The 13,214-nt window shown below is 53.5% G+C and overlaps 2 protein-coding genes across 5 annotated transcripts in view; one reads left to right on the plus strand and one right to left on the minus strand.

Moving 5' to 3' along the window:
* Positions 1-2,425: 2,425 nt before the first annotated feature.
* On the plus strand, positions 2,426-11,617 carry ZNF692 (zinc finger protein 692). Of its 4 annotated transcripts, none has more exons than XM_011963176.1 (12): positions 2,426-2,624; positions 3,237-3,427; positions 3,696-3,727; positions 4,058-4,321; positions 4,992-5,040; positions 5,132-5,266; positions 5,605-5,826; positions 5,916-5,993; positions 6,093-6,171; positions 7,695-7,809; positions 10,842-10,941; positions 11,106-11,617. In XM_011963176.1, the coding sequence occupies exons 2-12, from the start codon at positions 3,249-3,251 to the stop codon at positions 11,410-11,412; spliced, it is 1,560 nt and encodes a 519-aa protein (XP_011818566.1). In that variant the 5' UTR covers positions 2,426-2,624; positions 3,237-3,248; the 3' UTR covers positions 11,413-11,617. The 4 variants fall into 4 exon arrangements, with proteins under 4 accessions (XP_011818566.1, XP_011818568.1, XP_011818567.1 ...); XM_011963177.1 differs by having other exon boundaries at positions 2,463-2,527; XM_011963175.1 differs by having other exon boundaries at positions 2,616-3,025.
* Positions 11,618-12,945: 1,328 nt separating this feature from the next.
* The window catches only part of LOC105527007 (zinc finger protein 672-like), a 1,763-nt gene continuing 1,494 nt past the window's right edge, over positions 12,946-13,214 (minus strand). The window contains exon 2 of the mRNA XM_011963186.1: positions 12,946-13,189. Coding sequence (XP_011818576.1) covers positions 12,946-13,189 — 244 coding nt within the window. The remainder of the gene's footprint in view (positions 13,190-13,214) is intronic.

Here is a 13,214-nt window from a genome sequence, read left to right on the forward strand (position 1 = left end):
AGAGCATGACTGAGGAAAGGGAGCTTTCTGAATGAGGGATTTCATAGCTGAGTGGGTGATCTTATATAGAGATTCACATGACAGTAAGGGAGCAAACAGATGAAGAGTTGGGTGGTGGGCTGGGGGATGGGGCGGGGGCTGTGGGGAGAAATGAGTGCTGCAGAGACAAAAGAACTCCCTCCAGCATACTTGGCACACTTGAGAAATAGCAAAAAGGTGGGAGGGCAAAGTGGGAAAAGTTGGGGGATGATGCCAGAGAAGCAGCCAAGGGCCAGCTTAAGTTGGGCCTTGAGGCCACGATAAGGGTTTTGGATTACACGGGAGACCACTTACAGATTTCAAGCAAAAGATTTGATCTTTGAGGAAATCATCCCTGCTTTGTGAGGGTACAAGTTAAAGTAGGAGGCAGATCCATTAGGAAGATGTAGCCATAGACCAGGTGAGATGATAGTGGTATCGTAGGCTTAAAAATAGTCCTGGAAAAGATATCTGTGTCCTAATCCCCAGAACATGTGGAGATTACTTTTATTTTATTTTAGATGGAGTCTTGCTCTGTCACTCATGCTGGTGTGCAGTAGCACAATTTCGGTTCACTGCAACCTCCTCCTCCCGGGTTCAAGCAATTCTCCTGCCTCAGCCTCCCGAGTAGCTGGGATTACAGACACATGCCACCATGCCCAGCTAATTTTTGTTTTTTGTATTTTTAGTAGAGACAGGGTTTCACCATGTTGGCCAGGCACATCTCGAACTCCTGACCTCAAGTGATCCACCTGCCTCGGCCTCCCTAAGTGCTGAGATTACAGGCGTGAGCCACCATGTGCAGCCAATTACTTTATATGGCAAATACTTTACAGAAGTAATTGCTTTAGGATACTGAGATGAAGTGGTTATTTGGATTATAAGGATGGACTCTAAATGCATTCACAAGCATCCTTGTAAGAGAGAAGCAGAAGGAGATTTGGCACAGAAGGAGGCAACGTGACCTCAGAGACAGAGATTGCAGTGATGTGGCCAGAAGTCAGAGAATGCTGGCCACCATTAGAAGCCAGAAGAAGCAAGCAAAGGGTTCTCTTCTAGAGCCCTTATATGGCCCGTGGCCCCGCTGATGCCTTGATCTGGATTTTTGGCCTCCAGAACCATGAGAAAATAAATCTGCCTAAAGGGAGCAAGTTTGTGGCTGAAAACAACACAATTTATTACAATTACAGAAAATTAATACCAGTGGCTTGGAGTAGGGTTTTAGCAATTGAGAGGGTTGGAAGTGATTGGATTTAAGATAAATTTTTGGAGACAGGACCAACAAGATTTGCTGATGTATATAGTTTAGGTGTCATCAAAGGCAAATAAGCAAGACTGATTCCCTTTTTTTTCTGAGCAAGGGGGTGGATGATGACATCGTTTGCTGACATGGTGGAGGGCACAGGCGTTATTGTTACATGTTTGCCATATTTATGTTGGAGAAAATATGAGCTATCAGGTGTCAGTGCTCTCTACATGCCGGGCACTGTCCTAAATTCTTTACATGTGTTAGCTCAGTTAACACAGGGAAGTCAAGTGGGCAGTAAGATATATGACTGGAGTTGAAAGAAGGCTAGGCTAGGAGCCATCGTGTATTTAAATCCATGGAACTAATTAGATCACCCAAGAGAACATCTGCAGATGAGAGAAGATCTGGTTCAAGGCCTGAGCCAGGGTACACTTCATCTTTTGGCAGAACAGAGGGAATGGATCCAAAAAAAGGAAAGAGGGAGCCAGTGAGGAGGGTGGGAAACCAGGAGCATAGGAAGTCACAGAAGTAAAACGGGGGTCAAAAAATGTGGAGGGAGCCATAAGGATGAGGAAGACGCGAGCTACACAGTCGCGCTCTTTCTAGGGCAGGGAGGCGAACAGAACTGACAGCTGCTATGTAGCAAGATGACCGTCGCAAGTGACCCTGTGAAGCGCCACTGCAGTGGCTGGGCGGGGAGGAAAGCTCCATCAGAGCCACTTGAAGTGAGAGTCCACAGAGAATGTAGGCGACTTTTAGGAGGAATTCTGATGCTAATAGAAGTGGGCTGACTGTGGGACTCTGCGGTCCAGAGGGCTCTAGCTGGCTTTCAAAGTGACTGGTTCTGCAGGCATCACGTTTGCGGGTGGCAACTGTGAGGGGGAAATGGAAGGCGAATACAAAACGGGAACAAGTGAAGAGGCAACGTCCCCAGACAGGCCGGATGGGCTGGGGCTGGAGCACAGGAGGCCTGACCCTGTCTCTTCCACTTTCCCTCAAACCTTGGGTCACCAAGCGCAGACGCTCACCACAGAAGCGACGCAACCACAATTGCCGCGGGGCTCCGTGACACGCGCGGGGCACTCGCATCGGGAAGCCACGGTTCCCGGCGGGCGTTGCGCGGGGCACCCAGTGCGCAGGCGCACGCCGTCGGCCTCCGACTCGCCCCTCCCTCTGGGGCGCGGGCCTCAGTTCCGGGATACCGCAGCCGACGCCGAGAAGCACCGTTTCTTCTTAAAAGAGAAACGCTGCGCGCGCGAGGTGGGCCCCTATCTTCCAGCAGCTCCGGGCCTGCTCGCCTGGCCGGGGAGGCTCAGGCGCAGGCGCAGTCGGGGTGAGGGCGCGTGGGGGCGCGCAGGTAAGGTCGGAGTGGGGGTGGGTCGCGACGGGGTTCTGGGCAGCCTGGGAGCTGCCATTGGGATTGGTCCGCTCAGCTCACTGCCAGCATTAAGTGGGGGTGCCCAAGACGGGGTGGGGGGCGCCCTCCAGACCTCTGACCCCTGCCCCACCGTCACTCGACCCAACGATGAAGAGCGCCCCCAGCTGCACGCCAGGACACGACCTTTCCTTCCCCTATAAAGCAGTAAAGGCCGCCGCCCTCTTCAAGATGAAATGTGTGGACCGCCACAGCCCAGCCCAGTTGAAATTTCCCGTGAAAGCCTCTCGCCCCTTCCCCACAGCTCCACTTCAGTGGACTGGAGGGCGCAGGCCTTTGTTCTGACTGCTTGTGTCTGCCTGGCCCCCGACGACACCCACATGGTAGCGCTGAGCTTCCACACCCTGTATCACAGAGGGACGGGGTTTGGCTCCACACCTGCCACTGCTGTTGAAATAGTTTAGTCTTGCCCGGAATTGCATAGATCAGTGAGTCTTCCTCACGGATGAGGAAACTGAGGCCCTAACGACAGGTGGAGCCGGGTCCTCGACCCCCAAGATCGGCTGGGCCCTGAAGACATCTTCCACCCTCCAGCCTCGGGTGCACATGGCTTCCTCCCCGGCGGTGGACGTGTCCTGCAGGCGGCGGGAGAAGCGGCGGCAGCTGGACGCGCGCCGCAGCAAGTGCCGCATCCGCCTGGGCGGCCACATGGAGCAGTGGTGCCTCCTCAAGGAGCGGCTGGGCTTCTCCCTGCACTCGCAGCTCGCCAAGTTCCTGTTGGATCGGTTAGGGGCCGGGAGAGGGGCTTGGGGGAGGGTACCCGGGCAGCCCCTAGCCTCCTCTCCAGGGCCTGTCCTGCTGCTCTTTTCCACCCTCAGGTTTCTCACTTTACCAGGACGGCCTGTGTGACTTGTGGCCTCCCAGGGTCCTGCTCCCCTCCTCATGGTCTCAGCGAATAGCGGCCCTTAGGGCTGGCCCCTTACATGTGTGAGTGCCCAGGGCCGAGGGTGGCTGGCCACCTGAGTCCTGACCTGCCTCTTCTCCTGCTGGCAGGTACACTTCTTCAGGCTGTGTCCTGTGTGCAGGTAGGTAGGGGATGGCAGGGGGTGAGAGCCAGAGGGAAGAGGGGCCACAGGGTGACCCAGAAACACCCTCCTTTCAAAGGGAGCCCTGAGTGAGTTTGGGAAGGGTGGGGTGAGTTGGGGAGCACGGGGTAGTTTGATGGGAGCAACCTCTGGGTGGGGAAGGGAGCAATGTCTCAGGATCTAGTGTGTCTAGGTTCTGAAGAATGATAAATTGGACTGTGGCTGAGGTTGCCCTGGGGTTTGAGGGAACAGAGCTCCCTGGGTATGGCTCTCCAGGGTGAGAGGAGGAGACTTCCCAGTTCAGCCTGACTGCTTCCCCCATCCCTCCAGGTCCTGAGCCTTTGCCTCCAAAACATCTGCAGTATTTGGTGCTCTTGTCTCATGCCCACAGCCGAGAGTGCAGCCTGGTGCCCGGCCTTCGGGGGCCTGGCGGCCAAGATGGGGGGCTTGTGTGGGAGTGCTCAGCAGGCCATACCTTCTCCTGGGGACCCTCTTTGAGCCCCACACCTTCAGAGGCACCCAAGCCAGCCTCCCTTCCACATACTGCCCGGAGAAGTTGGTGTTCCGAGGCCACGAGTGGGCAGGAGCTTGCAGGTAGGCTGGGAAAAAGCAGAGTTGTGGAGAAAAGGGAGGAGAGAGGTTTCCCATTTTCTGTAGCTCAGAACCCTGTTCTCTAAAAATCATCCTTTTTCAATGGAAAAACTCTATGTTGACAAAGAAATATATCATCAAATACATTGTTGGGCACGAAAAGCAGAACAAAATACAGTGTATGGTATGCTATCATTGGTGAAAAATACAAATAGGGGGAAAATGAGTGTGTGTGTGTGTAAGTACTTGTGAGTGTATAACATATCTCTGGAAGGCACCTAGGAAACCAGGTTGCCTGTGGGAAGAAGTAGGCGATGGGGGACAGTATTGGAAAGGAGATTTTTGACTGTATAGTTTTGTGAACTGGGTAAATATCATTTCGGAAATAGAACAACCTCTCCTACTCCAATAGCCTCTGCTCCCTCCTCCTCAAGAGTCTCTGCCTGGGTGCAGTGGTTCACACCTATAGTCCTAGCACTCTGGGAGGCTGAGGCAAGAGGATTGCTTGAGCCCAGAAGTTTGAGATCAGCCTGGGCAACACAGTGAGACCCCGTCTCTATTTAAAAAAAAAAAAAAAAAGAGGAGTCTCCCATCACTTCAGACCTTAGAACTTTACATGTCCTCATCCCTTGAGTCCAGAGTTCCTTCCCTTTTGACTTTGCCTGTCCTACAGATTTGGAATCTGAGCATGATGAGAGGACTCAAGAGGCCAGGTTGCCCAGGTGAGGATGTGGGTAGGAGGGAAAGGGCGGAATTGCATAGATGGTAGAATGAGGGAGCAGGACCTCAGACTTGCCTTCTTTGGACCTGCAGGAGGGTGGGACCCCCACCAGAGACCTTCCCACCTCCAGGAGAGGAAGAGGGTGAGGAAGAAGAGGACGATGATGAGGATGAAGAGGAGATGCTCAGTGATGCCAGCTTATGGACCTACAGCTCCTCCCCAGATGAGCAAGTTGGGGTTGAGGGAGAATGCTGAGCAGAGCAAGAGAGGGAGGCAGCTGGCCTGGCAGTTCACAGCTTTGCAGACTAGAGGGAAGGGCTTGTTGGTGTGGAGGGAAGGGTGGGTTTTGGGGAAGGCAAAAAGAACTAGAGACTTTGAACTGAGTGAAAAGGGGTGAAGTCAGGCGCAGGGAGATTGAGGGCTGAAAGCAGATGTGAATGGGGAGCCTAGGGTGGGGGTAGGGTTGTTTCAGGTTTGAGGTCTTTTCAGTTTAGGGGCTAGGGTCGGGCTGGGGCTGGCTGACTGCTCAGAGTTAATGCCATCTTCCTCCTTGTTCTCCTTTCAGTAGTGAGCCTGATGCCCCCAGACTACTCCCTTCCCCTGTCACCTGCACACCTAAAGAGGGGGAGACACCACCAGCCCCTGCAGCACTCTCCACTCCTCTTGCTGTGCCATCCTTGTCAGCATCCTCGCTGGGTTCCAGAGCTCCTCCACTTGCAGAAGTCGGGGTGCAGCCAGAGCTCAGCAGGACCCCTCAAGCGGCCCAGCAGACTGAGGCCCTGGCCAGGTAACCTGATGGCTGAGACAGAAAGGGCAGGGGCGTTCTGGGATGTGGCCCTCCCTCGAGGCCCTCTGCTCCCTCTTTGCTGCCCATAGCACTGGGAGTCAGGCCCAGTCTGCTCCAACCCTGGCCTGGGATGAGGACACTGCACAGATTGGCCCCAAGAGAATTAGGTAGGACTTGGGGAGATGGGGTTCTGGGGAGGGCCGACAGGAGGGAGGACGAGAAGGGCAGGCAGGAGTCATCCTGCTCCTCTCCATTCTTCTCCCCAGGAAAGCTGCCAAAAGAGAGCTGATGCCTTGTGACTTCCCTGGCTGTGGAAGGATCTTCTCCAACCGGCAGTATTTGAATGTGAGGGGCACAGGTTGGGGCCTGTGTGGCTGCTGGGGTTGGGGAAAAGGGCTAAAAGAGAAACTGAGGAAAAGGATCTTAAGGCATGGGAGGATTCAGAACCGGGAAGCAGAGGGTTAGGATGGACATGCAGAGCTTTCCTATAATTAGTAATCATTGAATCAGACAACTGGTAGATGAAACCATGCCTCAGGCGCACAGAGCCACGGCCCTCTACTGCTTGTTCCATGGAGGCCACACAGAGATGACAGTGGCATGCATCAGGCTCCCCTGGAGGTGCTAATGACAGTCCTGGGCACTGGACATGTGTGAAGTCTTCTGGTTCTCACAATATCCCCATGGATTAGGTGCTGATATTATTCCCACTTTGTAGACAGAAAGGTTAGGCGTTGCTCAAGGCTCTTCAGCTAGTGTGTCTTAGTGCTAGGGTTCTGAGCCTGGTGGCCTGGCTTCAGAGTCCATGCCTGGGCTGCCTCATATCCTGGCTTGAGAGGATATTCCTCGAGTGAAGCGGGCTAGGAGATGGTCCTGTCCCCAATCTCACTCACTGGCTGAGAAATTTGAGGCACAGAGGGGGAAGGGTCCAATCCCTACAGTCAGCCAGAGCACTTGGAACAGCAGGTGCCAAGGCTGGGGAGGGCCACAGACACTGGGATGGTGAGGTGAGGGTAGAAGACGGGGAGAGTGCTGCTCACAGAAGATGACAGAGGAATCAAGTGAAAAGGGAGAACAACCGGGATGACAGGGAAGCTCTAGGCTGAGAAGAGCATTCAGCAGGGCATGTCAGACCTTCTGGAGTCTGTTATGGAGGAGACCAAAGCAGCCCCTGGAAGTTTAACTGTGGAAAAACGGGATTCTAAAGAAGGGGACAGCCCATGCAATTTAGTGAGTGAGGATGCGAACTTAGGCCAGTGAAAAGAGTAATACTTCGATATTTAGGAGTTAAGGTTGAAGAGCCTGTTACCCTTAATAGTGTTCTAGGTTGAGAGCATGTGTGTGTGTGTGTGTGTGTGTCTGTGTGTGTTTCCAAAGCAGATTTAGAAGAAAATCATATTGTATAAATATCCATGGTGAAGTATTAAAAAGCAGGCAGTTGGGTTGGTACTGTTGCACGTGAATATTGACATCAAATAGGATAATCACACTTACCCAAACTGCTTTCTCCTCTGCAGCAGATAGTGCATTCATGATTAGGTGAACCAGGGGTGTCACCCAGAGTGATACTTTGTACAGGGAACATTGCAGGGTGAGAGTGTGACAAGGAGGTGAGATCATGGAAGTCAAGCACGGAACAGGGTGACAGGAGAGTTGAGTGGTCAGGATGGGATGGGTGTAGGGCTCATGGTGTAGGTGAGGACTGAGCCTCAAGGAAATGAGCAGGCCATGACAGGGAGAACTGCTGGGGCACAGGGGCCAGGAAGGGGACAGAGGAGCATGCCTGCTGGGTCAGCTCAGTTGATCTCCCTGTGGAAGGTGGCTATCCTTTTGCCTCTTCTGTCCCTACCACCCACTTCCTTCTCTAGCACCACAAAAAGTACCAGCACATCCACCAGAAGTCTTTCTCCTGCCCAGAGCCAGCCTGTGGGAAGTCCTTCAACTTTAAGAAACACCTGAAGGAGCACATGAAGCTGCACAGTGGTGAGTGGTGGAGCTCCACCTTCCTCTGTGGGCCCCGTCACCCCGGTCTCTGTGGGTTTCTTCTTCACCTCCCCCTCTACAGGGTCCTGTCAGCTCCCACTCTGTGGGTTTCTTCACCTCCCTCCGAGGGATGACTCTCACTCATCCTGCAGGCCCTGTGTGTTGAACACCTGCTTGTTTTAAACTCTTCTGGGTACTGGGTACAGCAATGAACAGAGTAGGCAGCGCTAACCCTCTTGAGATATCCACTTTAGTGATACAGGGCTATGAAGAAATGTGGAAGCAAGGGAAAGGAGGAGAGCATAAGGAGGAGTTGCTATTGTAGAAAGAGAAGATGCTTTGAGCAAAGACTTAAGTGAAGTGAGGAATGGAGACCAGCACCTTATAGACTATGGACAGCGCCTGTGGGAAGGCCCTTAGGTGGCATCTGGGTGCCATGTTCCAGGAATAGGAAGGCCAGGAGCTGAGAAAGGAAGAGAAGTCACATAGTTGGTGGAGGCCTCAGAGACCATCCACAGGACGGTGTGACGTCTGCTTTAAGTGAGATGGGTGCCGTCGCAGTCTTGAATGGCAGAGGGACGTGGCTGACTTTTTAAAAGATCATTGTGGCTGCTGTGTGAATAGGGGGACCTCAGATGAGCAGAACCAGGCACTCAACTGTGAGATGACTGCAGAGATGTGCAAGAGGGCAAGGTGGTGCCTGGATTTGCTGGTAGCAGCTGAGTCAGTGAGGAGTGGCTGGAGGCCAGTGTGTGTGCAGATGGAGCCAAATGGGCTGCTGTGGGAAGGATGGGTTGGCTACAGCCGAGTGGGCAGGAAGGAGTCGGGTAACGTGGAGGATTCCAGCCTCAGCAACCGTGCAGAAGGTGATGTGATTTTTCTGAAAACAAGGGAGAAATGGTCTTGGGAAGGAAAATTTGATTTGAAACGTGCTAATTAAACATCCAGGAGATGTGAATGTGGAGATCAGGGAAGATGTCTGACAAAAATATAAATGTGTGGGTCATGAGCATATGGGTGGTACTTAGAGCCATGAGGCCAGAGTGTCCCTAGATAGAGGAAGTGAGTGTCATGGCACTCCAGCCATCAGAGGGCAGGCCAGGTGAGTAGTGAGGAAGATGGAGAGTGGTATCTGAGGAGCTGAGTATAGAAAATGCTTCAGGGAGGAAGTGGGGGTGATTGCCAGTGCGACAGGCCAAATGTGAGCTGAGAACAGGTAACCAGATGTGTGTTCAAGGCAGAGTGGAGACAGCAAGTATGGACAACTTGGAGCCTTAGCTGGAAGGCTGTGGGCTCAGGGCACAGAAATGGGAATGATTCCATAGAGAAAGGCTTGCTGCTGATGCTGGAGTGGAGTGGGGGACCTCAAGTGAGAAGGGGTCAGTCTTGAGGGGCACAGTGGAGGGCTGCCGGGGGGAACAGTTTGAGTAGTTGTTTATATAGGCACAGATGCAAGTTGAATAGTGAATTTGGTGGGCAGAAGATGTGGGTGTTCTAGTTTCTTGGCGACTTTAGAAACGAGCCCCGCTGAATAAGGCTGGTAGGCTGGGGGTGTTGGAGACTGGTGGAGAAAGGAGGGGGTGTGAAATGTCTTCTGTATTTCTAGAAAGTTGGAAAAGTGAACTGATGAGGGAAATTCAGATGCAGTAGGGCAAGAAGGGGGCCTTAAGATTTGTGACTATAGATGAAGAGAGTGGCCAAGAGGCAGACTATGCCCCCTACAGTACACACGTGCAGGCTTGGAGCAGACCAAAAGTTGTGTTTATCCTGAGTTGGGCTTTAACCAAGCAAGTACAGTGGACGGAGAGAGGGACAGGGAGATTGGTAGTGTGAATGAAAGAAGGCAACAAAGATGGCTGTGGAAATGCAGGTGAGCGGGAAAGGGGCTCAGAGGGAAGATGGTGGGGCCAGTGGACTCATGGGATTATCACAGCAAGAAGACAAGCTAGGAGGCCTTGGCAGGAACCAGGATGTTTGAAATCACAATTTCTTCTTTTCTCCCCCTAACCCACTGTATCTTAGAAGAAATAGCAATTTCTGAAGTGGTGCATTGCACGGGTGTGACCTGAGACTGGTGACTAAGGAGGGTGGGCGATGAGGTCAGTGAGGTCAGGGAACAGAGGGCTGGAGTGCTGACCGACAGCAGGAGTAGTGGCTGATGGGAGTAGAGGGGCTGAACCTAGAGTTATGTGGATGGGGAGTGATGGGACCAAAGGAAGAGGCTGCAGGTGTGTGTTTGTGTGGTCTGGTGGTGGGGTCTTCAGAGAGGTGGTGATGTTAGAGGTGGTCTAAAGGGCACCACGAGAAGCAGAGATGCCTTTTCTACTGTAGACCCTGAGGTTTGGTGGGTTAGAGAAGCCACAGCAGCCTGTGAGAGCTGCTGGCAACACTGTGACCATGGGCAACAGGCAGGTGCTATTGGAACAAGCAGGGAGTGCAGTTTCAGGAAAAAAAAAAAAGAGGGGTGGGGACTGGCTGCCTGCAGACAGGTGGTTCCACAGGGCACTGACCGGGTCTGGGACAGGTGGGATATGCAAGCCTGAATAGGTGGTAGATGATTCCAGGTGCCAGAGTCTGTCCTTGGGCATTGAGCTTCAATCCTAATTCCCATTGTGGACTCCAAGCTTCTGCTTGGCTGCCGCCCAGGGCCTTCAGTTCATACATAAGGACCCAGCTCTCCATACCATGTGTCTCCTTTGAGAAAGAACCAGCCTAGAGGCTGAGGTGGGGTGGTGCATCTCCATCCGGAGTTCATTGGTTTGAGTGTGATTGGCGGGCAGGGGGTGGGGTGGACAATAAGGAAGTCTTTTAGCTGGGTTCATGTCTTAATTGACCCATCAGGTCAAGGGACCTCATGACCCATCAGGTAAGGGAGGTCCAGACAGGCTCCATGATCAGATAACAACTGATTAGAACCTGAGCCTCCTGACCTCCGATACTGGTGCACTCTGGTGAGGGATAGTGGGTGGGGTGGGCCAAGGAGGGGCCACAGAGTGGGGGCAGATGCTGGAGTGTTCCTCATATGCCTGCAGACACCCGGGACTACATCTGTGAGTTCTGCGCCCGGTCTTTCCGCACTAGCAGCAACCTTGTAATCCACAGACGTATCCACACTGGAGAAAAACCCCTGCAGTGAGTGCTGGATTGGGGTCTGAGGGCCAGGCGCCAGAAGGGAGGAGGTGGAGTCTGGAAGCTAGGCATATAGGACACCTAGGCATTGGGGAGCAGGAGGAACCCCCTAGGGAAGTCAAGATGGCCTGAGGTCTGTTCCTTCCCTCCTCTGTCCCTAACTGCAGGTGTGAGATATGCGGGTTTACCTGCCGCCAGAAGGCTTCCCTGAACTGGCACCAGCGCAAGCATGCAGAGACGGTGGCTGCCTTGCGCTTCCCCTGCGAATTCTGTGGCAAGCGCTTTGAGAAGCCAGACAGTGTTGCAGCCCACCGTAGCAAAAGTCACCCAGTCCTGCTCCTGGCCCCTCAAGAGTCACCCAGTGGTCCCCTAGAGCCCTGTCCCAGCATCTCTGCCCCTGGGCCTCTGGGATCCAGTGAGGGGTCCAGGCCCTCTGCATCTCCTCAGGCTCCAATCCTGCTTCCTCAGCAATGAGCTCTCCAGCTTTGGCTTTGGGGAGCCAGACTCCAGGGACTGAAAAGGAGCAATGAGGAGAAGGGTCTGCTTGAGAAACACCAGATGCTTGGTCCCCAGGAACTAAGGCGACAAGAGTGTAGGGTGGGGACAAAACTGGGCTGTAGGGGAGCTAGACTACTTTAGTCTTCCTCAAGGACAAAATAAACAGTATTTTATGCAGGCATGTGTGGGCAGAGCGAGTGTTTTGGCACCTGAGGTGCAGAACTCCTGGATCCCTTTGAAACCATGTACCAGAATGCAGCGTAGGTGCAGGCCCTCACTGCTGACCCTTTCCAGACTCACTTTGACACTTTGTAGCCCTTTCCTGTGGAGTAAGACACCCACCCTCCCACTCAAATAGAGCAGGCAGAGATAATCTGGAGTGCTGGGTCACTCCTGGCAGACTGGCTGGAGCAGAAAGACATGATTTTGAGCCATCTTGTACGTGCCATTAATAGAGAAAACCCGACGTGTAGGCCTTGAAGTCTCACCTTTTAGTGCGGAATCAGTGGTCCTCCACACAAGATGACTGAGCTGCCTTGGGAAGGTACAAGAGACCTTGGAACCGAATGGATCACTTCCAAACTCTGGTCAGCAGCCTTCAGTTTGACAAAGGGGGCGCTTGGCATCTATAACTCAAACAAACAACTTTATTTCACTAGCCATGAGCAAAAAGTTGTTGACCAGCTCCAGGGGATTTTCCATCCTACCCTCTCCCTACTGGTGGTCCCATGATTTGGAAATAACCTCATGTTCCACTTGGCAGTGCCTGGCTTTGTGGACCCATGTGATTCTGGCCTGAGTCCCAGTGAAAATGTTCCTCACCTGGCTGGGGAACATTGTTCTGAGAGGCCCCTTGATCTGCCTGGGGGACGTGTGGCCATGCTAAGGGCCCTGCCCACCTTCATGTGAGTGGCCACCTCTGCCAGGGTGCAGGCAGCTCCTAGCATGGAGACATCCTGCCTGGAAATGAGCTTTCCCACCTCCATACCCACATTTCTCAGAGGCAGAGAGTTAACAGGGAACCAAGAGTCAAACCACAGGGCTGGTAACGTGACTACAGCCAAATCTGTGACCATTACCGGAAGAGGCAGGACAACAAAAGTAATCGGGAAAGGAGAAGATGCGGGCTGGAATAAGGAGATGGGACAAAAGAAGACAGAACAAAGGCAGGAAAATCGGAAACACCAGAAAGCACAGTGGCGTTAAGGGGACACACCAACACCTGGGCTCCTGCACTCAGGGGAGTCCAAGGTTTCCCGGACTCCCTGCACCTACACCTGAGGAGAGAATCCGAGTTATCCGAGGGCAGGATGGCAAAAGGGCCGACAGGGAGTAGGTGCAGAGGCGAGGCAGGAGGCCAAGTGAAGGGCTGCCAACAGAAACTGGAAAGGCAGGAGGCCACATCGTCTTTTCCTAAACCTCCATCTACGAGTTGCCTCAGCTGTCCCCGTGGTATCTATCATACAGGTGCTTCCCAACCACCTTTAGAGAAGCCTCAGCAAGCCTCCCTCAACTAGGACACAAAGAACCTGGATTTCCCTGTTCAGTCGGCCCCTCAAAGACGAGGGCAGTGCCCACTGCGGACTGGATGGCAACGGCGGCAGCGGTGCGGGCGCGCGTGTGGGCCCGCTGATGCTGCGACAGCGAGCGGCTGTGGCTGAAGCACTTGCCGCACTCTGCGCACTCCGCTGGCCGTTCGCCCAGGTGCGTCTTGCGGTGTAGTGCAAGCTTGGAAGCGACGCTGAAGGCCTTGCTGCACTCGGGGCATTTGTGTGGCT

The sequence above is a fragment of the Colobus angolensis genome, unplaced genomic scaffold, assembly GCF_000951035.1.
Source record: "Colobus angolensis palliatus isolate OR3802 unplaced genomic scaffold, Cang.pa_1.0 Scaffold600, whole genome shotgun sequence".
Classification (NCBI taxonomy): Eukaryota; Metazoa; Chordata; class Mammalia; order Primates; family Cercopithecidae; genus Colobus; species Colobus angolensis.

What these genes read in the sequence shown, in the direction of transcription:
- ZNF692 (XM_011963175.1), top strand. Translation starts at nt 2,879, where the DNA reads ATGTGTGGACCGCCACAGCCCAGCCCAGTTGAAATTTCCCGTGAAAGC. An exon ending in CAAGAGGCCAGGTTGCCCAG is followed by an intron (nt 5,041 to 5,131) that starts GTGAGGATGTGG and finishes TTGGACCTGCAG; the next exon opens with GAGGGTGGGACCCCCACCAG. An exon ending in CAGACTGAGGCCCTGGCCAG is followed by an intron (nt 5,827 to 5,915) that starts GTAACCTGATGG and finishes TGCTGCCCATAG; the next exon opens with CACTGGGAGTCAGGCCCAGT.